This window comes from Salvelinus namaycush, unplaced genomic scaffold, assembly GCF_016432855.1.
Source record: "Salvelinus namaycush isolate Seneca unplaced genomic scaffold, SaNama_1.0 Scaffold131, whole genome shotgun sequence".
Lineage (NCBI taxonomy): Eukaryota > Metazoa > Chordata > Actinopteri > Salmoniformes > Salmonidae > Salvelinus > Salvelinus namaycush.
In genome coordinates, this window is record NW_024058020.1 from 153,357 (window position 1) to 178,241 (window position 24,885).

At 47.0% G+C, this 24,885-nt stretch overlaps 1 protein-coding gene across 1 annotated transcript in view; it reads left to right on the forward strand.

Annotated features, from left to right (window-relative positions):
- LOC120036333 (polycomb protein suz12-A-like) overlaps positions 1-24,885 on the forward strand; it is a 36,046-nt gene that overhangs the window by 2,847 nt on the left and 8,314 nt on the right. The window contains exons 2-13 of the mRNA XM_038982810.1: positions 494-540; positions 862-926; positions 6,824-6,892; positions 9,036-9,085; positions 12,371-12,456; positions 12,879-13,122; positions 14,325-14,424; positions 16,833-16,938; positions 19,356-19,539; positions 20,845-20,936; positions 24,057-24,200; positions 24,681-24,838. Of these exons, the coding sequence (XP_038838738.1) occupies positions 494-540; positions 862-926; positions 6,824-6,892; positions 9,036-9,085; positions 12,371-12,456; positions 12,879-13,122; positions 14,325-14,424; positions 16,833-16,938; positions 19,356-19,539; positions 20,845-20,936; positions 24,057-24,200; positions 24,681-24,838 (1,345 nt within the window). The remainder of the gene's footprint in view (positions 1-493; positions 541-861; positions 927-6,823; positions 6,893-9,035; positions 9,086-12,370; positions 12,457-12,878; positions 13,123-14,324; positions 14,425-16,832; positions 16,939-19,355; positions 19,540-20,844; positions 20,937-24,056; positions 24,201-24,680; positions 24,839-24,885) is intronic.

Below are 24,885 nucleotides of genomic sequence, written 5' to 3' on the forward strand. Positions count from 1 at the left end.
TATACTCTACTGTACTGAACTATCTTCTACTGAACTATACTGTACTGAACTATCCTCTACTGAACTGAACTATACTCTACTGTACTGAACTATCTTCTACTGAACTATCCTCTACTGAACTATACTGTACTGAACTATCTTCTACTGAACTGTACTGAACTATCTTCTACTGAACTATCCTCTACTGAACTGAACTATCTTCTACTGAACTGTACTGAACTATACTCTGCTGTACTGAACTGAATAATACTCTACTGTACTGAACTCTGCTCTACTGAACTATACATTACTGCACTCTACTGTACGAGTATACGAATAAGATTGCTAATGTAAAGTAATTTACTGTAAGCTAATAAATGTTGACCCAGTGTCGGTTTCAGAGCCAACAATAATTGCCCTTCTAGGAGAAATAGTCTGTTATCAGTATAATGTTATTGTCAATGTAATTTACTGTGAACTTAATGAATGTTCAACCGGTCTATTGTGTTTCCAGAACCGACCCAGATCTACAGGTTTCTCAGAACAAGGAACTTGATAGCGGTACGTTGGAAGCCTTCTCAGCACCTGTCATTCTTTACTGTCTGTGGCCTCTAATGGTGTGTCTGTTTTGAAGATGGTAAACATTTAATGTACCTCCTAGAATAGCATTCTGTTGAGCAGATAAAGACTACCTTGAACCAGCTTTGACATGACTGGTTAATGATGTCTGTTTTGAAGATGGTAAAGTGTTGATGCACTGCACAGTTCCACTAGATAGAATGGCCTTCTTTTGGTCATTGGACAACCTGTTGCAACATTTCTGGCAAAGTGCACAAGATGCAAGTGCAGATTTCTAATCGTTTTTTGTTGTTGTATTTTCAGCCCATATTTCTGCACAGAACCCTCACCTACATGTCCCACAGAAACTCCAGAACAAACGACAAACGGTAAAAACCTGCGTTAGCAATTTAGGTTATTCTTCAATAACACAAACTCCAAAGCAAATCAAGGGGAGGAAAATAGGTTTATTTGAGAAGGACACATGAAGATGTTATGCTGGGAGGTAGATGTTCATTCTCACTTCTCCTCAGCTTTTCTCCACGGAACATAGGCACAGGATGCCGGTTTATAGCCTAGGGTTGACCAATCAAAGGTCAGTATGACTGGGCCAATGGCCAAATAACCAGTATCCTGCTCCACACTCAATGTACAGAACGAAGCTCTGAGTTCAGGAGTGACATTCCACAGATTCTAAACAGCTGTTGAACTGAAAACCAACTCCTATTTACATTGACAATTCTCTGTTGACCGTTAGTATTATATCTCGTTTTTAGTGCTCTCGTCCTCTCATCCTCTCAAACTCTGCGTTGTGTATTTATCCTCGACATATTCTTACACCTGCATGAAGGTGTTGATTCTAACTGAATGTTTTCACATGTCCATTGATATGTTAGGCATTCTCAGCATACTGATGAAGCCAGTTTGATGAGTTTCCAGTCTTTAAATAGCCTACATGAGCAGCAGACATAATGACCGTGAACCCGACCACCTCAGAACCTGAAGAGTTGGTAGGGTTAAACCCTGTTGGTTTACTGCAGGGGAGAGAGTGTGTGTGTGTGTGTGTGTGGTTCAGAATGCTGTTATCTTAACAGAGGGCCAACCGCTATGGGGCTGCATAGTGTAGGAGGGGGCTGCCCCTGCTGTTTCACTGAGTGTTGTAATCTATACATACATCTGTATGTCTCTGGACTTGTTTGACATTGCAGGTGACAGCAGATTGACTGATCTACAAATCACCTTGCGTAATATAACTACTCATTTATTATCTGTAGATCAATTTACCCATGATGCATCATCACAGATGCTCTTGAAAAACAGTGATTCATGTGGGAATTGAAAACAATTGAAAATCAACCTTGTTGCTGGCGCTGCACTCTTCCTAACTGAACCACATAGGACCAGTGTCTGCTGAATGAGACGGCGTACGTGTAGGCTGGTTGGCTAATGGCTGTATCTTTCTCCATGTCAATGAGAAAAGGTGCGTTTAGTTATTAGCTGTTTTGCATATTGGTTGATTATTGTGATATGTGGGGCCCTGAGTTCTTCTTGATTTATAGTGATATGTGGGGCCCTGAGTTCTTCTTGATTATAGTGATATGTGGGGCCCTGAGTTGTTCTTGATTATAGTGATATGTGGGGCCCTGAGTTCTTCTTGATTATAGTGATATGTGGGGCCCTGAGTTGTTTTTGATTATAGTGATATGTGGGGCCCTGAGTTGTTTTTGATTATAGTGATATGTGGGGCCCTGAGTTGTTTTTGATTATAGTGATATGTGGGGCCCTGAGTTGTTCTTGATTATAGTGATATGTGGGGCCCTGAGTTGTTCTTGATTATAGTGATATGTGGGGCCCTGAGTTGTTCTTGATTATAGTGATATGTGGGGCCCTGAGTTGTTCTTGATTATAGTGATATGTGGGGCCCTGAGTTGTTCTTGATTATAGTGATATGTGGGGCCCTGAGTTGTTCTTGATTATAGTGATATGTGGGGCCCTGAGTTGTTCTTGATTATAGTGATATGTGGGGCCCTGAGTTGTTCTTGATTATAGTGATATGTGGGGCCCTGAGTTGTTCTTGATTATAGTGATATGTGGGGCCCTGAGTTGTTCTTGATTATAGTGATATGTGGGGCCCTGAGTTGTTTTTGATTATAGTGATATGTGGGGCCCTGAGTTGTTTTTGATTATAGTGATATGTGGGGCCCTGAGTTGTTCTTGATTATAGTGATATGTGGGGCCCTGAGTTGTTCTTGATTATAGTGATATGTGGGGCCCTGAGTTGTTCTTGATTATAGTGATATGTGGGGCCCTGAGTTGTTCTTGATTATAGTGATATGTGGGGCACTGAGTTCTTCTTGATTATAGTGATATGTGGGGCACTGAGTTCTTCTTGATTATAGTGATATGTGGGGCCCTGAGTTGTTCTTGATTATAGTGATATGTGGGGCCCTGAGTTCTTCTTGATTATAGTGATATGTGGGGCCCTGAGTTCTTCTTGATTATAGTGATATGTGGGGCCCTGAGTTGTTCTTGATTATAGTGATATGTGGGGCCCTGAGTTGTTCTTGATTATAGTGATATGTGGGGCCCTGAGTTCTTCTTGATTATAGTGATATGTGGGGCCCTGAGTTCTTCTTGATTATAGTGATATGTGGGGCCCTGAGTTCTTCTTGATTATAGTGATATGTGGGGCCCTGAGTTCTTCTTGATTATAGTGATATGTGGGGCCCTGAGTTCTTCTTGATTATAGTGATATGTGGGGCCCTGAGTTCTTGTTTTCCCCCGATGATGCGAAACGCATCCTACCGTCTGTCTTTCTGCCTGACGCATCCTACCGTCTGTCTTTCTGCCCATAACGCATCCTACCGCCTGTCTTTCTGCCCATAACGCATCCTACCGCCTGTCTTTCTGCCCATAACGCATCCTACCCTGTCTTTCTGCCATAACGCATCCTACCGTCTGTCTTTCTGCCCATAACGCATCCTACCGTCTGTCTTTCTGCCCATAACGCATCCTACCGTCTGTCTTTCTGCCCGACGCATCCTACCGTCTGTCTTTCTGCCCGACGCATCCTACCGTCTGTCTTTCTGCCCGACGCATCCTACCGTCTGTCTTTCTGCCCGACGCATCCTACCGTCTGTCTTTCTGCCCATAACGCATCCTACCGTCTGTCTTTCTGCCCGACGCATCCTACCGTCTGTCTTTCTGCCCGACGCATCCTACCGTCTGTCTTTCTGCCCGACGCATCCTACCGTCTGTCTTTCTGCCCATAACGCATCCTACCGGCTGTCTTTCTGCCCATAACGCATCCTACCGTCTGTCTTTCTGCCCATAACGCATCCTACCGTCTGTCTTTCTGCCCGACGCATCCTACCGTCTGTCTTTCTGCCCGACGCATCCTACCGTCTGTCTTTCTGCCCGACGCATCCTACCGTCTGTCTTTCTGCCCATAACGCATCCTACCGGCTGTCTTTCTGCCCATAACGCATCCTACCGGCTGTCTTTCTGCCCATAACGCATCCTACCGTCTGTCTTTCTGCCCGACGCATCCTACCGTCTGTCTTTCTGCCCATAACGCATCCTACCGTCTGTCTTTCTGCCCATAACGCATCCTACCGTCTGTCTTTCTGCCCATAACGCATCCTACCGCCTGTCTTTCTGCCCATAACGCATCCTACCGCCTGTCTTTCTGCCCATAACGCATCCTACCGTCTGTCTTTCTGCCTGACGCATCCTACCGTCTGTCTTTCTGCCCATAACGCATCCTACCGCCTGTCTTTCTGCCCATAACGCATCCTACCGCCTGTCTTTCTGCCCATAACGCATCCTACCGCCTGTCTTTCTGCCCATAACGCATCCTACCGTCTGTCTTTCTGCCCGACGCATCCTACCGTCTGTCTTTCTGCCCACGCATCCTACCGTCTGTCTTTCTGCCCGACGCATCCTACCGTCTGTCTTTCTGCCCGACGCATCCTACCGTCTGTCTTTCTGCCCGACGCATCCTACCGTCTGTCTTTCTGCCCGACGCATCCTACCGTCTGTCTTTCTGCCCGACGCATCCTACCGTCTGTCTTTCTGCCCGACGCATCCTACCGTCTGTCTTTCTGCCCATAACGCATCCTACCGTCTGTCTTTCTGCCCGACGCATCCTACCGTCTGTCTTTCTGCCCGACGCATCCTACCGTCTGTCTTTCTGCCCGACGCATCCTACCGGCTGTCTTTCTGCCCATAACGCATCCTACCGGCTGTCTTTCTGCCCGACGCATCCTACCGTCTGTCTTTCTGCCCGACGCATCCTACCGTCTGTCTTTCTGCCCATAACGCATCCTACCGTCTGTCTTTCTGCCCATAACGCATCCTACCGTCTGTCTTTCTGCCCATAACGCATCCTACCGTCTGTCTTTCTGCCCATAACGCATCCTACCGTCTGTCTTTCTGCCCATAACGCATCCTACCGTCTGTCTTTCTGCCCATAACGCATCCTACCGCCTGTCTTTCTGCCCATAACGCATCCTACCGCCTGTCTTTCTGCCCATAACGCATCCTACCGCCTGTCTTTCTGCCCATAACGCATCCTACCGCCTGTCTTTCTGCCCATAACGCATCCTACCGCCTGTCTTTCTGCCCATAACGCATCCTACCGCCTGTCTTTCTGCCCATAACGCATCCTACCGCCTGTCTTTCTGCCCATAACGCATCCTACCGCCTGTCTTTCTGCCCATAACGCATCCTACCGCCTGTCTTTCTGCCTGACGCATCCTACCGTCTGTCTTTCTGCCCGACGCATCCTACCGTCTGTCTTTCTGCCCATAACGCATCCTACCGCCTGTCTTTCTGCCCATAACGCATCCTACCGTCTTTCTTTCTGCCCATAACGCATCCTACCGCCTGTCTTTCTGCCCATAACGCATCCTACCGCCTGTCTTTCTGCCCATAACGCATCCTACCGCCTGTCTTTCTGCCCATAACGCATCCTACCGCCTGTCTTCCTGCCCATAACGCATCCTACCGCCTGTCTTTCTGCCCGACGCATCCTACCGTCTGTCTTTCTGCCCGACGCATCCTACCGTCTGTCTTTCTGCCCATAACGCATCCTACCGTCTGTCTTTCTGCCCATAACGCATCCTACCGTCTGTCTTTCTGCCCATAACGCATCCTACCGTCTGTCTTTCTGCCCATAACGCATCCTACCGCCTGTCTTTCTGCCCATAACGCATCCTACCGCCTGTCTTTCTGCCCATAACGCATCCTACCGCCTGTCTTTCTGCCCATAACGCATCCTACCGCCTGTCTTTCTGCCCAACGCATCCTACCGTCTGTCTTTCTGCCCAACGCATCCTACCGTCTGTCTTTCTGCCCATAACGCATCCTACCGTCTGTCTTTCTGCCCATAACGCATCCTACCGCCTGTCTTTCTGCCCATAACGCATCCTACCGCCTGTCTTTCTGCCCAACGCATCCTACCGCCTGTCTTTCTGCCCATAACGCATCCTACCGTCTGTCTTTCTGCCCATAACGCATCCTACCGGCTGTCTTTCTGCCCATAACGCATCCTACCGGCTGTCTTTCTGCCCATAACGTATAGTGTTACTGTACAGACGCTGAGGTCTGACGTCATGTATAGCGTGTTACTGTACAGACGCTGAGCTCTGACGTCATGCATAGCGTGTTACTGTACAGACGCTGAGCTCTGACGTCATGCATAGCGTGTTACTGTACAGACGCTGAGCTCTGACGTCATGTATAGCGTGTTACTGTACAGACGCTGAGCTCTGACGTCATGTATAGCGTGTTACTGTACAGACGCTGAGCTCTGACGTCATGTATAGCGTGTTACTGTACAGACGCTGAGCTCTGACGTCATGTATAGCGTGTTACTGTACAGCCGCTGCGCTCTGACGTCATGTATAGCGTGTTACTGTACAGCCGCTGTTACAGTTTAGGAGATTATAAATACCCCAAAATCTGCCATTTCCACTCCATTTTCAAGGAGTGTATAGAGCTACACAGCCCCGTTCCTCATTGGGTTGAATTCATCCTCACTTTAAGATATTTATTTAAATTTAGTGGTGATGTCTGATTCTTCCACTTTCACACTTCCTGTCATGGATTTAACATCATTGGATGGTTGTTGGAGCAGTGGGTGGGGCACTGTTCCAGCGTGGTTAAATCCTTGACGGGGAGTATACAACACAAGTGTGGAGAAGGAGGACACAGCCTCAGATGTAGTCTAAATCCCCAGTGTGTCCTGTCTATTAACCCTGGGGGGTTCTCTGGGTGGGGTCAGGAAGTCCTCCAGGGTGGATCACCTGCTGTACAGAGTGGAGAAGAAGAGGGCTGAGCAGAAGACACACAGGTAAACAGACCATTATCTTCCAGAGCTGTGTTCCAATACTCACACTAACCACACTATTTCTGACGTAAATTGAGTATGTAGTTTGCTTATTGGTCATAGTATGGATATAGTTAGTATGACAAAGTTCCCGGATGTCGTACTACATTCGCCAAAATACGAAGTATACAAACAGTGGACACTATTTATGTGCCTTTAGGGCCAATAATGCAGTTCTTCAGAAAATGGGCGTGGCTTCACAACGTTTTCAGATTTGAAGTAAATGGCGGAAAATATGCAGCCTAAATCCAACGAGAGTGAATACAAATACATTCCTTTTAACTAACTATGACAAATGTTAACAAAATGTTGACCAATGTAATAAAGTAATGACTTTTCAAATAAGTTACCTTACACGTTATGTTGGCTGACAATTTGTTAGCTACGCTGTCCTTACGAACCACATAGCATATAATTACAGCAGTATGTACCGGTATGTTAGCTACGCTGTCCTTACGAACCACATAGCATATCATTACAGCAGTATGTATCGGTATGTTAGCTACGCTGTCCTTACGAACCACATAGCATATCATTACAGCAGTATGTATCGGTATGTTAGCTACGCTGTCCTTACGAACCACATAGCATATCATTACAGCAGTATGTACCGGTATGTTAGCTACGCTGTCCTTACGAACCACATAGCATATCATTACAGCAGTATGTACCGGTATGTTAGCTACGCTGTCCTTACAAACCACATAGCATATCATTACAGCAGTATGTATCGGTATGTTAGCTACTCTGTCCTTACGAACCACATAGCATATCATTACAGCAGTATGTATCGGTATGTTAGCTACGCTGTCCTTACGAACCACATAGCATATCATTACAGCAGTATGTACCGGTATGTTAGCTAGCTACTCAACTTTAGTTGGTTACTAATACATAAAACTTGCCAGTATATTAACTATAGGCTATCTAACTACCCAGCGTTTACTGACTTGATTATTCCCGTCGTTCTTAGCTTAGCTAAACGGTGTAGTCGTTGTGCGTTCTCAATGGACATTCAGATGAGCTCGTAAATTCACTCTGGCTATCTACTCCGATTTCAGAGCACTCTCGTCTGAGTGTACCAGAGCATAGAATAACTGATGATTTTAACACTCAACACCAGTTGAATATGGCCGGTGTCAGTAAACGCCGGCAAAAAAGCGTAATTAAATTGTTGCCAACAGCACAGTTGGTCACCAACGATCTGGATAACATGAAAACAGCCTAACCAGCTCTGCTAGGGAGAGTAAAATGGTCAGATTGAGGTGTTCTCTCATTTGTGTCTGGAAGTAGCTTGCAAGTTAGCCAATTAGCTTGGGTGCTTGACTGCCGTTGTGAGGTCAGAAGGCTCGGATCAACCCAGCTCCTCGGCCGGAGCGTCCAGTAACACTGCCTGGCAGTGTGATCTCTGAACACCCCGAGAGCCAAACACTGAATTTACAAACGGACAATCTAACAAAACACTCTGAATTTACAAACGCCCAGGGCACACTCTGGCACTCCAGATTTGAATTTATGAACACACCCGAGGTTGTAAAATGTCTAGCTAGTTATTTGTTATGCTAACAAGCTAGCAAGAGGTTGCATAGCAACAGCATCAACTTCTGGTAGACAGGTGAAGAGCTAGTACGCTCAACTGAAAGGATACCGTTTGTTTACAGTATACTAAAATGAACTAATAGTATATATTCATTAAGTATGTAGTATACAGTATGTTAGTATGGGTACTCATTAAGTATGTAGTATACAGTATGTTAGTATGGGTACTCATTAAGTAGGTAGTATACAGTATGTTAGTATGTTAGTATGGGTATTTGAACACAACTCTGGTCTTTTTCCGTTAGTCCGCTGTTGATACAGTGATGATGTGGCTTGCTACACTTTCCTTGTTGAAAGTTCTCCAGGCCAATGTCCTGTACTTGACCGTTGACTTGCAAAACAAAATGGGACTGTATCAATGGGTAAAATACCAGAATATCATTTTTGTGTGGATTATTGCTTTAACTCCCAAAGTGCTTGATATCCATAGTCCATAAAAAAAACATTCACACCTGAAAAAATGAGATCTAAGGTCTTTTTGGTAACTCTTGTATAACTCTGTCCCCAGCCTGGCTTCACACCTGCAACTCACCTTCACTGGGTTCTTTCATAAAGTCGGTAAGTGTTGAACTTGATGTTTGTAGGGATGATAGTTGGTAAGTGTTTAACTTGATGTTTGTAGGGATGATAGTTGGTAAGTGTTTAACTTGATGTTTGTAGGGATGATAGTTGGTAAGTGTTGAACTTGATGTTTGTAGGGATGATAGTTGGTAAGTGTTTAACTTGATGATAGTTGGTAAGTGTTTAACTTGATGTTTGTAGGGATGATAGATGGTAAGTGTTTAACTTGATGTCTGTAGGGATGATAGTTGGTAGGTGTTTAACTTGATGATAGTTGGTAAGTGTATAACTTGATGTTTGTAGGGATGATAGTTGGTAAGTGTTTAACTTGATGTCTGTAGGGATGATAGTTGGTAAGTGTTTAACTTGATGTTTGTAGGGATGATAGTTGGTAAGTGTTTAACTTGATGTTTGTAGGGATGATAGTTGGTAAGTGTTTAACTTGATGTTTGTAGGGATGATAGTTGGTAAGTGTTTAACTTGATGTTTGTAGGGATGATAGTCGGTAAGTGTTTAACTTGATGTCTGTAGGGATGATAGTTGGTAAGTGTTTAACTTGATGTTTGTAGGGATGATAGTTGGTAAGTGTTTAACTTGATGTTTGTAGGGATGATAGTTGGTAAGTGTTTAACTTGATGTCTGTAGGGATGATAGTTGGTAAGTGTTTAACTTGATGTTTGTAGGGATGATAGTTGGTAAGTGTATAACTTGATGTTTGTAGGGATGATAGATGGTAAGTGTTTAACTTGATGTCTGTAGGGATGATAGTTGGTAAGTGTTTAACTTGATGTCTGTAGGGATGATAGTTGGTAAGTGTTTAACTTGATGTTTGTAGGGATGATAGTTGGTAAGTGTTTAACTTGATGTTTGTAGGGATGATAGTTGGTAAGTGTTTAACTTGATGTTTGTAGGGATGATAGTTGGTAAGTGTTTAACTTGATGTTTGTAGGGATGATAGTTGGTAAGTGTTTAACTTGATGATAGTTGGTAAGTGTTTAACTTGATGTTTGTAGGGATGATAGTTGGTAAGTGTTGAACTTGATGTCTGTAGGGATGATAGTCGGTAAGTGTTTAACTTGATGTTTGTAGGGATGACAGTTGGTAAGTGTTGAACTTGATGTCTGTAGGGATGATAGTTGGTAAGTGTTTAACTTGATGTTTGTAGGGATGATAGTTGGTAAGTGTATAACTTGATGTCTGTAGGGATGATAGTTGGTAAGTGTATAACTTGATGTTTGTAGGGATGGTAGTTGGTAAGTGTTTAACTTGATGTTTGTAGGGATGGTAGTTGGTAAGTGTTTAACTTGATGTTTGTAGGGATGGTAGTTGGTAAGTGTTTAACTTGATGTTTGTAGGGATGATAGTTGGTAAGTGTTTAACTTGATGTTTGTAGGGATGATAGTTGGTAAGTGTTTAACTTGATGTTTGTAGGGATGACAGTTGGTAAGTGTTTAACTTGATGTCTGTAGGGATGATAGTTGGTAAGTGTTTAACTTGATGTTTGTAGGGATGATAGTTGGTAAGTGTTTAACTTGATGTTTGTAGGGATGATAGTTGGTAAGTGTTTAACTTGATGTCTGTAGGGATGATAGTTGGTAAGTGTTTAACTTGATGTTTGTAGGGATGATAGTTGGTAAGTGTATAACTTGATGTTTGTAGGGATGATAGATGGTAAGTGTTTAACTTGATGTCTGTAGGGATGATAGTTGGTAAGTGTTTAACTTGATGTCTGTAGGGATGATAGTTGGTAAGTGTTTAACTTGATGTTTGTAGGGATGATAGTTGGTAAGTGTTTAACTTGATGTTTGTAGGGATGATAGTTGGTAAGTGTTTAACTTGATGTTTGTAGGGATGATAGTTGGTAAGTGTTTAACTTGATGATAGTTGGTAAGTGTTTAACTTGATGTTTGTAGGGATGATAGTTGGTAAGTGTTGAACTTGATGTCTGTAGGGATGATAGTCGGTAAGTGTTTAACTTGATGTTTGTAGGGATGACAGTTGGTAAGTGTTGAACTTGATGTCTGTAGGGATGATAGTTGGTAAGTGTTTAACTTGATGTTTGTAGGGATGATAGTTGGTAAGTGTATAACTTGATGTCTGTAGGGATGATAGTTGGTAAGTGTATAACTTGATGTTTGTAGGGATGGTAGTTGGTAAGTGTTTAACTTGATGTCTGTAGGGATGGTAGTTGGTAAGTGTTGAACTTGATGTTTGTAGGGATGATAGTTGGTAAGTGTTTAACTTGATGTTTGTAGGGATGATAGTTGGTAAGTGTTTAACTTGTTTGCAGGGACGATGGCAAATATCAATTTAATCAGATATCAAATGCACGTTATTAATTTAAATCCTGATGGTTACTGTCTTCTTATTCTCCTCTAATCCTGATGGTTACTGTCTTCTTATTCCCTCTAATCCTGATGGTTACTGTCTTCTTATTCTCCTCTAATCCTGATGGTTACTGTCTTCTTATTCCGCTCTAATCCTGATGGTTACTGTCTTCTTATTCCCTCTAATCCTGATGGTTACTGTCTTCTTATTCCCTCTAATCCTGATGGTTACTGTCTTCTTATTCCCTCTAATCCTGACGGTTACTGTCTTCTTATTCCCTCTAATCCTGACGGTTACTGTCTTCTTATTCCCCTCTAATCCTGACGGTTACTGTCTTCTTATTCTCCTCTAATCCTGACGGTTACTGTCTTCTTATTCTCCTCTAATCCTGACGGTTACTGTCTTCTTATTCTCCTCTAATCCTGACGGTTACTGTCTTCTTATTCTCCTCTAATCCTGATGGTTACTGTCTTCTTATTCTCCTCTAATCCTGATGGTTACTGTCTTCTTATTCCCTCTAATCCTGACGGTTACTGTCTTCTTATTCCCTCTAATCCTGACGGTTACTGTCTTCTTATTCCCTCTAGTCCTGACGGTTACTGTCTTCTTATTCCCTCTAATCCTGACGGTTACTGTCTTCTTATTCCACTCTAATCCTGACGGTTACTGTCTTCTTATTCCACTCTAATCCTGACGGTTACTGTCTTCTTATTCCACTCTAATCCTGATGGTTACTGTCTTCTTATTCCCTCTAATCCTGACGGTTACTGTCTTCTTATTCCACTCTAATCCTGACGGTTACTGTCTTCTTATTCCCTCTAATCCTGACGGTTACTGTCTTCTTATTCTCCTCTAATCCTGACGGTTACTGTCTTCTTATTCTCCTCTAATCCTGACGGTTACTGTCTTATTCCCCTCTAATCCTGACGGTTACTGTCTTATTCCACTCTACAGAGAAGTCATCAGTAGCCTCAGAGAATGAGCAGAACTCTGTTTCTCTAGAGGTGCTGCTGGTTAAAGTCTGTCACAAGAAGAGGAAGGTAAGAGAGAGAGAGTGTGAGAGCATCTGCTAAATGACAAAAATGTAAGTGTGTGTGTGCGGGCGCTCACATCTTATCTCATTTTATCCCTCTATCTCTCATCCTCTCTTTTCTCTCTTTTCTTCCCACTCTCCCATACACATTTCCACTCTCCGTTTCTCTCCCATACACATTTCCACTCCCCCGTTTCTCTCCCATACACATTTCCACTCTCCCGTTTCTCTCTCATACACATTTCCACTCCCCTGTTTCTCTCTCATACACATTTCCACTCCCCTGTTTCTCTCCCATACACATTTCCACTCTCCCGTTTCTCTCTCATACACATTTCCACTCCCCTGTTTCTCTCCCATACACATTTCCACTCCCCCCGTTTCTCTCCCATACACATTTCCACTCCCCCGCTTCTCTCCCACCTCCAGGATGTGAGCTGTCCAGTGAAGCAGGTTCCTACAGGGAAGAAGCAGGTGCCTCTGAACCCAGACAGCAGCACTTCCAGCAGTCAGCCCAAGCCAGGCTCCTGTCCTTCTCTGGTGGTGTCCAGTAGTGAGTTTGATGCCAGCAACGGCCACACGGTCAAGTCCTACTCCCTGTTGTTCAGAGTGTCTGGACCAGGCAGGACGCAGCACAACGGACTGGTCAATGGACAGACCAATGAGAATATAGGTAGGCTTTGTGCTGGAGTTAGTCACACTACATGTCAGTAGGGTAGATGGCTGGTGGGGGGGAACTCCAGTCTTCTTTGTGTTTCAGACATTACTGTGTGTGTGTGTTAACCCCAGTCTTGTATTGGTACAGAGGATGGGGGGGTGTGTTAACCCCAGTCTTGTATTGGTACAGAGGATGTGTGTGTGTGTGTTAACCCCAGTCTTGTATTGGTACAGAGGATGTGTGTGTGTGTGTTAACCCCAGTCTTGTATTGGTACAGAGGGTGTGTGTGTGTGTGTTAACCCCAGTCTTGTATTGGTACAGAGGATGTGTGTGTGTGTGTGTGTGTGTGTGTTAACCCCAGTCTTGTATTGGTACAGAGGATGTGTGTGTGTGTGTGTGTGTGTGTTAACCCCAGTCTTGTATTGGTACAGAGGATGTGTGTGTGTGTGTTAACCCCAGTCTTGTATTGGTACAGAGGATGTGTGTGTGTGTGTTAACCCCAGTCTTGTATTGGTACAGAGGGTGTGTGTGTGTGTGTTAACCCCAGTCTTGTATTGGTACAGAGGATGTGTGTGTGTGTGTGTGTGTGTGTGTTAACCCCAGTCTTGTATTGGTACAGAGGATGTGTGTGTGTGTGTGTGTGTGTGTGTGTTAACCCCAGTCTTGTATTGGTACAGAGGATGTGTGTGTGTGTGTGTTAACCCCAGTCTTGTATTGGTACAGAGGATGTGTGTGTGTGTGTTAACCCCAGTCTTGTATTGGTACAGAGGATGTGTGTGTGTGTGTTAACCCCAGTCTTGTATTGGTACAGAGGGTGTGTGTGTGTGTGTTAACCCCAGTCTTGTATTGGTACAGAGGATGTGTGTGTGTTAACCCCAGTCTTGTATTGGTACAGAGGATGTGTGTGTGTGTGTGTGTGTGTGTGTTAACCCCAGTCTTGTATTGGTACAGAGGATGTGTGTGTGTGTGTTAACCCCAGTCTTGTATTGGTACAGAGGATGTGTGTGTGTGTGTTAACCCCAGTCTTGTATTGGTACAGAGGATGTGTGTGTGTGTGTGTGTTAACCCCAGTCTTGTATTGGTACAGAGGATGTGTGTGTGTGTGTTAACCCCAGTCTTGTATTGGTACAGAGGGTGTGTGTGTGTGTGTGTGAACCCCAGTCTTGTATTGGTACAGAGGATGTGTGTGTGTTAACCCCAGTCTTGTATTGGTACAGAGGATGTGTGTAACAGGAAGAAGAGAAGCTCCACCGTCAGACAAGAAGAAGTGGGAGAAACAACGTTCGTAGCTCAGATGACTGTGTTTGATAAGAACAGGTACACACACACACACACAGGGTTGTGTTCTTTTGTTATTTGTCTTTCATTCTGTCACACACACTCTGTCTCTTTCTCATTCTCCCTCTCATACGCTGCACACATCTCTGGCGGTCTGTGGGGCTCGTTCCACGTCTCTGGCGGACTGTGGGGCTCGTTCCGCGTCTCTGGCGGACTGTGGGGCTCGTTCCGCGTCTCTGGCGGACTGTGGGGCGCGTTCCGCGTCTCTGGCGGACTGTGGGGCGCGTTCCGCGTCTCTGGCGGACTGTGGGGCTCGTTCCGCGTCTCTGGCGGACTGTGGGGCTCGTTCCACGTCTCTGGCGGACTGTGGGGCTCGTTCCACGTCTCTGGCGGACTGTGGGGCTCGTTCCACGTCTCTGGCGGACTGTGGGGCTCGTTCCACGTCTCTGGCGGACTGTGGGGCTCGTTCCACGTCTCTGGCGGACTGTGGGGCTCGTTCCACGTCTCTGGCGGACTGTGGGGCTCGTTCCACGTCTCTGGCGGACTGTGGGGCTCGTTCCACGTCTCTGGCGGACTGAGGGGCTCGTTCCACGTCTCTGGCGGACTGTGGGGCTCGTTCCACGTCTCTGGCGGACTGTGGGGCTCGTTCCACGTCTCTGGCGGACTGTGGGGCTCGTTCCACGTCTCTGGCGGACTGTGGGGCTCGTTCCACGTCTCTGGCGGACTGTGGGGCTCGTTCCACGTCTCTGGCGGACTGTGGGGCTCGTTCCACGTCTCTGGCGGACTGTGGGGCTCGTTCCACGTCTCTGGCGGACTGTGGGGCTCGTTCCACGTCTCTGGCGGACTGTGGGGCTCGTTCCACGTCTCTGGCGGTCTGTGGGGCTCGTTCCACGTCTCTGGCGGTCTGTGGGGCTCGTTCCACGTCTCTGGCGGTCTGTGGGGCTCGTTCCACGTCTCTGGCGGACTGTGGGGCTCGTTCCACGTCTCTGGCGGACTGTGGGGCTCGTTCCACGTCTCTGGCGGACTGTGGGGCTCGTTCCACGTCTCTGGCGGACTGTGGGGCTCGTTCCACGTCTCTGGCGGACTGTGGGGCTCGTTCCACGTCTCTGGCGGACTGTGGGGCTCGTTCCACGTCTCTGGCGGACTGTGGGGCTCGTTCCACGTCTCTGGCGGACTGTGGGGCTCGTTCCACGTCTCTGGCGGACTGTGGGGCTCGTTCCACGTCTCTGGCGGACTGTGGGGCTCGTTCCACGTCTCTGGCGGACTGTGGGGCTCGTTCCACGTCTCTGGCGGACTGTGGGGCGCGTTCCACGTCTCTGGCGGACTGTGGGGCGCGTTCCACGTCTCTGGCGGACTGTGGGGCGCGTTCCACGTCTCTGGCGGACTGTGGGGCGCGTTCCACGTCTCTGGCGGACTGTGGGGCGCGTTCCACGTCTCTGGCGGACTGTGGGGCGCGTTCCACGTCTCTGGCGGACTGTGGGGCGCGTTCCACGTCTCTGGCGGACTGTGGGGCGCGTTCCACGTCTCTGGCGGACTGTGGGGCGCGTTCCACGTCTCTGGCGGACTGTGGGGCGCGTTCCACGTCTCTGGCGGACTGTGGGGCGCGTTCCACGTCTCTGGCGGACTGTGGGGCGCGTTCCACGTCTCTGGCGGACTGTGGGGCTCGTTCCACAACAACTGCGGTGAAGAAATCACCTTTCTTCACAAAAACCGACTCACTCTGCATCACCGATTTGAAGCTCTGGAAGACGGCCAATGTCCCTTCCTCCTTTCAGGCGTCTGCAGTTGTTGGACGGGCTGTATCTGTTGCTGTTAATGTGTGTGTGTGTGTGTGTGTGTGTAGGCGTCTGTAGTTGTTGGACGGGCTGTATCTGTTGCTGTTAATGTGTGTGTGTGTGTAGGCGTCTGCAGTTGTTGGATGGGCTGTATCTGTTGCTGTTAATGTGTGTGTGTGTGTGTGTAGGCGTCTGCAGTTGTTGGATGGGCTGTATCCGTTGCTGTTAATGTGTGTGTGTGTGTGTGTGTGTGTGTGTGTAGGCGTCTGTAGTTGTTGGACGGGCTGTATCTGTTGCTGTTAATGTGTGTGTGTGTGTAGGCGTCTGCAGTTGTTGGATGGGCTGTATCTGTTGCTGTTAATGTGTGTGTGTGTGTGTAGGCGTCTGCAGTTGTTGGATGGGCTGTATCCGTTGCTGTTAATGTGTGTGTGTGTGTGTGTGTGTGTGTGTGTGTGTGTGTGTGTGTGTGTGTCTGTGTTGGTGTGTGTGTGTGTGTGTGTGTGTGTGTGTGTGTGTGTGTGTGTGTGTGTGTGTGTGTGTGGGCGTCGGCAGTTGTTGGATGGGCTGTATCTGTTAATGTGTGTGTGTGTGTGTGTGTGTAGGCGTCTGCAGTTGTTGGATGGGCTGTATCTGTTAATGTGTGTGTGTGTGTGTGTGTGTGTGTGTGTGTAGGCGTCTGCAGTTGTTAGATGGAGAGTATGAGGTGTCTATGCAGCAGATGGTGGACTGTCCTGTCAACAAGAAGAGAGCCACCTGGGAAACCAACCTGGATGGAAAGGTGCGTGTGTGTTGTCACCAGACCAGAGTTTGGACTTCGATACCAGGTTTAGTATTACGTTACTCAATACCAAAACGATACCAGTGTTGTCATGTGTTGCTGTCATGCTATGTTGTTGTCTTAGGTCTCTCTTTATGTAGTGTTGTGTTGTCTCTCGTCGTGATGTGTTTTTGGTCCTATATTTTTATTTTAATTCCAGCCCCCGTCCCCGCAGGAGGCCTTTTGCCTTTTGGTAGGCCGTCAATGTAAATAAGAATTTATTCTTAACTGACTTGCCTAGTTAAAAAAAGGTTAAATAAAAAATGTAAATAAATAAAAGGTATATTAACCAAAGTCCCAGAATGCCTCTTGATCCAGACAGATAAACTCAGCTACTGCTCTGTTCAATAGTTAGGCATCTTAGAAGTTCAATATCATTACATTTATAATAGGAATGTGTCAAATGTAAAAATGTTTAAATAGCCATCTTTTAAAAAATATTTTAAATTATTAATCATAAAATGATGTGAATTCACATTTCAAATAGGTCCTGCGTATGACCCACTAGTGGTAGTGGAATGTTAGCTTTAGCTGTCAGCTAGCATGGAAAGTTAGCCTACAAAGCTGGAAGCTACCGGTATCTTCTGTGCAGGCTGAGTGGGGAGCTTACATGATGCAGCCCAGACTCCCAGTACAGGCTGAGTGGAGAGCTAACATGATGCAGCCCAGACCCCCAGGCTACGTGGAGAGCTAACATGATGCAGCCCAGACTCCCAGTACAGGCTAAGTGAGGAGCTAACATGATGTAACCCAGACTCCCAGTACAGGCTGAGTGGAGAGCTAACATGATGCAGCCCAGACTCCCAGTGCAGGCTGAGTGGAGAGCTAACATGATGCAGCCTAGACTCCCAGTACAGGCTACGTGGAGAGCTAACATGATGCAGCCCAGACTCCCAGTACAGGCTGAGTGGAGAGCTAACATGATGCAGCCCAGACCCCCAGGCTACGTGGAGAGCTAACATGATGCTGCCCAGACCCCCAGGCTAAGTGAGGAGCTAACATGATGCAGCCCAGACTCCCAGTACAGGCTAAGTGGAGATCTAACATGATGCAGCCCAGACTCCCAGTACAGGCTAAGTGGAGAGCTAACATGATGCAGCCCAAACTCTCAGTGCAGGCTAAGTGGAGAGCTAACATGATGTAACCCAGACTCCCAGTACAGGCTAAGTGGAGAGCTAACATGATGCAGCCCAGACTCCCAGTACAGGCTAAGTGGAGATCTAACATGATGCAGCCCAGACTCCCAGTACAGGCTAAGTGGAGAGCTAACATGATGCAGCCTAGACTCCCAGTACAGGCTACGTGGAGAGCTAACATGATGCAGCCCAGACTCCCAGTACAGGCTAAGTGGAGAGCTAACATGATGCTGCCCAGACTCCCAGTGCAGGCTGAGTGGAGAGCTAACATGATGCAGCCCAGACCCCCAGGCTGAGTGGAGAGCTAACATGATGCAGCCCAGACCCCCAGGCTAAGTGGAGAGCTAACATGATGCAGCCCAGACTCCCAGTGCAGGCTAAGTGGAGAGCTAACATGATGCTGCCCAGACTCCCAGTGCAGGCTGAGTGGAGAGCTAACATGATGCAGCCCAGACTCCCAGTGCAGGCTGAGTGGAGAGCTAACATGATGCAGCCCAGACTCCCAGTACAGGCTACGTGGAGAGCTAACATGATGCAGCCCAGACTCCCAGTACAGGCTACGTGGAGAGCTAACATGATGCAGCCTAGACTCCCAGTACAGGCTAAGTGGAGAGCTAACATGATGCAGCCCAGACTCCCAGTACAGGCTAAGTGGAGAGCTAACATGATGCAGCCCAGACTCCCAGTACAGGCTAAGTGAGGAGCTAACATGATGCAGCCCAGAATCCCAGTACAGGCTACGTGGAGAGCTAACATGATGCAGCCCAGACTCCCAGTACAGGCTAAGTGGAGAGCTAACATGATGCAGCCCAGACTCCCAGTACAGGCTAAGTGGAGAGCTAACATGATGCAGCCCAGACTCCCAGTACAGGCTAAGTGGAGAGCTAACATGATGCAGCCCAGACTCCCAGTACAGGCTAAGTGGAGAGCTAACATGATGCTGCCCAGACTCCCAGTACAGGCTAAGTGGAGAGCTAACATGATGCAGCCCAGACTCCCAGTGCAGGCTAAGTGGGGCAGGCACGGTGCACTCCGTGGGGGACATCGACTGCGTTGATAAACAGATTTGATCCGTGAGACCCATTTGGCAGAAGTACCAAAAATAAAAATGATTGTATAAAAAAAGTACAGAAGTTTTGTACACTAGTGTGTAATTCCTCCTCTCTCTGAACAGACAGGAAGAGGTCAGCACTTCCCTTTACTCGTGTCTTTGTCTCTCTCTCCCTCCCCCACTTTCTGTAGCTCCTTCCTCCGTTTGAGACGTTCTCCAAGGGTCCTACTCTCCAGTTCACACTGCGTTGGACAGGCGAGCCCAGTGATAGGTCGACAGCCCCTGTGGCCAAACCCCTCGCCACGCGGAACGCTGACGCTAGCAGCCTGACCTCCGACCCTAGGCCCTGCTCCCTCAGACCCACTCAGACCGTAGGTGAGACACGGGCCGGACGACGCACGCGCACACAGACGGACTGTTGTAATCTGTAGAAGCTCACTGAATGGTGTCAATTTAAAGGGATACTTTAACATATACCATGTTTAAAGGGATACTTTAACATATACCATGTTTAAATGAATATCATTTTTATGTCTTTGTGTCCGGTATAAAGGAAGTTAGAGGTAGTTTTGTGAGCCAATGCTAACTAGCATTAGCACAATGACTGGAAGTCTGATATCTGCTAGCGAAAATTAGTTAGCAATTGCGCCAGTGATAGTTAGCAACATCCTTCATACTGGACACCGAGAAATAAAAGTAGTATCCACGAGTTCATCTGATTTCTGGGGAAGTAGACAAAGGGCCTCATTACCAAAATCCTGAAGTATCCCTTTAAACATGGTATACGTTAAAGTATCCCTTTAAACATGGTATACGTTAAAGTATCCCTTTAAACATGGTATATGTTAAAGAATCCCTTTAAACATGGTACACGTTAAAGAATCCCTTTAAACATGGTACACGTTAAAGAATCCCTTTAAACATGGTACACGTTAAAGAATCCCTTTAAACATGGTACACGTTAAAGAATCCCTTTAAACATGGAACACGTTAAAGTATCCCTTTAAACATGGAACACGTTAAAGTATCCCTTTAAACATGGTACACGTTAAAGAATCCCTTTAAACATGGAACACGTTAAAGTATCCCTTTAAACATGGTACACGTTAAAGAATCCCTTTAAACATGGAACACGTTAAAGAATCCCTTTAAACATGGTACACGTTAAAGAATCCCTTTAAACATGGTACACGTTAAAGAATCCCTTTAAACATGGTACACGTTAAAGAATCCCTTTAAACATGGTACACGTTAAAGAATCCCTTTAAACATGGTATACGTTAAAGAATCCCTTTAAACATGGTACACGTTAAAGAATCCCTTTAAACATGGTATACGTTAAAGAATCCCTTTAAACATGGTACACGTTAAAGAATCCCTTTAAACATGGTATACGTTAAAGAATCCCTTTAAACATGGTACACGTTAAAGAATCCCTTTAAACATGGTACACGTTAAAGAATCCCTTTTAAACATGGTACACGTTAAATAATCCCTTTTAAACATGGTACACGTTAAATAATCCCTTTTAAACATGGAACACGTTAAAGAATCCCTTTAAACATGGAACACGTTAAAGAATCCCTTTAAACATGGAACACGTTAAAGAATCCCTTTAAACATGGTACACGTTAAAGAATCCCTTTAAACATGGTACACGTTTCCTCCCTCTCTCTGTAGCTGTGAAAGACTCCTTCAGCAGTACAGCATTTCAGATGAGACGAGAACACACACTTGAGGAACCAAGTGACAATCTACGCATTTTCTACCAGGTGAGAGGGAGAAACACACTTGTATTGTTGACTTCAGTGCAGATTGCATTGTGCAATCCATGTCTGAATCACAGTTGTGTTGTGCTTGTCTTTTGTTCTCTTATGTGTCTAACTGGGGGGTGGATGGTATTAGAGACCTGGTCCTTTATAACAGGTCTGACTGGGGGTTGGATGGTATTAGAGACCTGGTCCTTTATAACAGGTCTGACTGGGGGTTGGATGGTATTAGAGACCTGGTCCTTTATAACAGGTCTGACTGGGGGGTGGATGGTATTAGAGACCTGGTCCTTTATAACAGGTCTGACTGGGGGGTGGATGGTATTAGAGACCTGGCCCTTTATAACAGGTCTGACTGGGGGTTATTAGAGACCTGGTCCTTTATAACAGGTCTGACTGGGGGGTGGGGGTTATTAGAGACCTGGCCCTTTATAACAGGTCTGACTGGGGGGTGGATGGTATTAGAGACCTGGCCCTTTATAACAGGTCTGACTGGGGGGTGGATGGTATTAGAGACCTGGTCCTTTATAACAGGTCTGACTGGGGGGTGGATGGTATTAGAGACCTGGTCCTTTATAACAGGTCTGACTGGGGGGTGGTGGTTATTAGAGACCTGGTCCTTTATAACAGGTCTGACTGGGGGGTGGATGGTATTAGAGACCTGGCCCTTTATAACAGGTCTGACTGGGGGGTGGATGGTATTAGAGACCTGGTCCTTTATAAAAGGTCTGACTTGGGGTTATTATAGACCTGGCCCTTTATAACAGGTCTGACTGGGGGGGTGGATGGTATTAGAGACCTGGCCCTTTATAACAGGTCTGACTGGGGGGTGGATGGTATTAGAGACCTGGCCCTTTATAACAGGTCTGACTGGGGGATGGATGGTATTAGAGACCTGGCCCTTTATAACAGGTCTGACTGGGGGTTGTTAGAGACCTGGTCCTTTATAACAGGTCTGACTGGGGGGGGTGGATGGTATTAGAGACCTGGTCCTTTATAACAGGTCTGACTGGGGGGGTGGATGGTATTAGAGACCTGGCCCTTTATAACAGGTCTGACTGGGGGTGGATGGTATTAGAGACCTGGCCCTTTATAACAGGTCTGACTGGGGGGTGGATGGTATTAGAGACCTGGTCCTTTATAACAGGTCTGACTGGGGGGGGGTGGATGGTATTAGAGACCTGGTCCTTTATAACAGGTCTGACTGGGGGGTGGATGGTATTAGAGACCTGGCCCTTTATAACAGGTCTGACTGGGGGGGTGGATGGTATTAGAGACCTGGCCCTTTATAACAGGTCTGACTGGGGGTGGATGGTATTAGAGACCTGGCCCTTTATAACAGGTCTGACTGGGGGGTGGATGGTATTAGAGACCTGGTCCTTTATAACAGGTCTGACTTGGGGTTATTAGAGACCTGGCCCTTTATAACAGGTCTGACTGGGGGGGTGGATGGTATTAGAGACCTGGCCCTTTATAACAGGTCTGACTGGGGGGTGGATGGTATTAGAGACCTGGCCCTTTATAACAGGTCTGACTGGGGGGTGGATGGTATTAGAGACCTGGCCCTTTATAACAGGTCTGACTGGGGGGTGGATGGTATTAGAGACCTGGTCCTTTATAACAGGTCTGACTGGGGGGTGGATGGTATTAGAGACTTGGTCCTTTATAACAGGTCTGACTGGGGGGTGGATGGTATTAGAGACCTGGCCCTTTATAACAGGTCTGACTGGGGGTGGATGGTATTAGAGACCTGGCCCTTTATAACAGGTCTGACTGGGGGGTGGATGGTATTAGAGACCTGGCCCTTTATAACAGGTCTGACTGGGGGGTGGATGGTATTAGAGACCTGGTCCTTTATAACAGGTCTGACTGGGGGGTGGATGGTATTAGAGACCTGGCCCTTTATAACAGGTCTGACTGGGGGTTATTAGAGACCTGGTCCTTTATAACAGGTCTGACAGGGGGGTGGATGGTATTAGAGACCTGGCCCTTTATAACAGGTCTGACTGGGGGGGTGGATGGTATTAGAGACCTGGCCCTTTATAACAGGTCTGACTGGGGGTTATTAGAGACCTGGTCCTTTATAACAGGTCTGACTGGGGGGGTGGATGGTATTAGAGACCTGGCCCTTTATAACAGGTCTGACTGGGGGTTATTAGAGACCTGGCCCTTTATAACAGGTCTGACTGGGGGTGGATGGTATTAGAGACCTGGCCCTTTATAACAGGTCTGACTGGGGGGTGGATGGTATTAGAGACCTGGTCCTTTATAACAGGTCTGACTGGGGGGGGGTGGATGGTATTAGAGACCTGGTCCTTTATAACAGGTCTGACTGGGGGGTGGATGGTATTAGAGACCTGGCCCTTTATAACAGGTCTGACTGGGGGGGGTGGATGGTATTAGAGACCTGGCCCTTTATAACAGGTCTGACTGGGGGTGGATGGTATTAGAGACCTGGCCCTTTATAACAGGTCTGACTGGGGGGTGGATGGTATTAGAGACCTGGTCCTTTATAACAGGTCTGACTTGGGGTTATTAGAGACCTGGCCCTTTATAACAGGTCTGACTGGGGGGGTGGATGGTATTAGAGACCTGGCCCTTTATAACAGGTCTGACTGGGGGGTGGATGGTATTAGAGACCTGGCCCTTTATAACAGGTCTGACTGGGGGGTGGATGGTATTAGAGACCTGGCCCTTTATAACAGGTCTGACTGGGGGGTGGATGGTATTAGAGACCTGGTCCTTTATAACAGGTCTGACTGGGGGGTGGATGGTATTAGAGACCTGGCCCTTTATAACAGGTCTGACTGGGGGTTATTAGAGACCTGGCCCTTTATAACAGGTCTGACTTGGGGTTATTAGAGACCTGGTCCTTTATAACAGGTCTGACTGGGGGGGGGGGGGGGGGGGGGATGGTATTAGAGACCTGGTCCTTTATAACAGGTCTGACTGGGGGTTATTAGTACAGTGTATTTAAGACTTGTCTGTCTATGATGGGGAGTGTCTTCGTTTCTACTGGCTCCTACTCTATGGTCAGACTGGCTGACCTTTTCTGTGGGATTACATAGTCTATATCCTTCTCACTCTCTCGCCCTCCCTCTCTCTCTCTCCTTCTCTCTCTAGTTCCTGTATAACCACAACACACAGCAGCAGACCGAGGCTAGAGATGACCTCCACTGTCCCTGGTGCACTCTGAACTGTAGGAGACTCTACAGTCTCCTCAAACACCTCAAACTGGCCCACAGCAGATTCATCTTCAACTACGTGGTGAGAGCTAGACAGAGAGAGGGGAAGAGAGAGGAAGCGAGAGAGAGAGAGAGAGACTGAGCGAGGGGAAGAGAGACGAATCGAGAGAGAGAGAGTGTGTGTGTGTGTGTGTGTCTGGTGCACTCTGAACTGTAGAAGACTACGGTCTCCTCAAACTGGCCCACAACAGATTCATCTTCAACTATGACTGCATTTAGACAGGCAGCCCACTTCTGATATTTTGCCAATAATTGGGCTGGCTGTGTAAACAGCCTAGGAGGTGAGAAAGAGACCAGGGGTGGGGGTGTGTGTGGGGGGGGGGGGTAATGTCAGGAGCTGTACATATTGTGTGTGTGGGGGGGGGGGGTAATGTCAGGAGCTGTACATATTGTGTGTGTGTGGGGGGGGGTAATGTCAGGAGCTGTACATATTGGGGCTGAATAAGGGCTAGTTATTAAACAGTTCCGTTGTGATTGACGTGTTCTATGACCTCCTCCCCAGCCCCACCCTAAAGGAGCGAGGATAGACGTGTCTATTAATGAGCGTTACGACGGGGCGTACGCTGGGAATCCTCAGGATGTTCACAGTCAGCCCGGCTTCGCCTTCAGCAGGAACGGACCCGTCAAGAGATCCCCTGTCACACACATCCTCGTCTGCAGGTAACTGGGTACACACGTCTGGGTCTCTCTCACACTCACACACATCC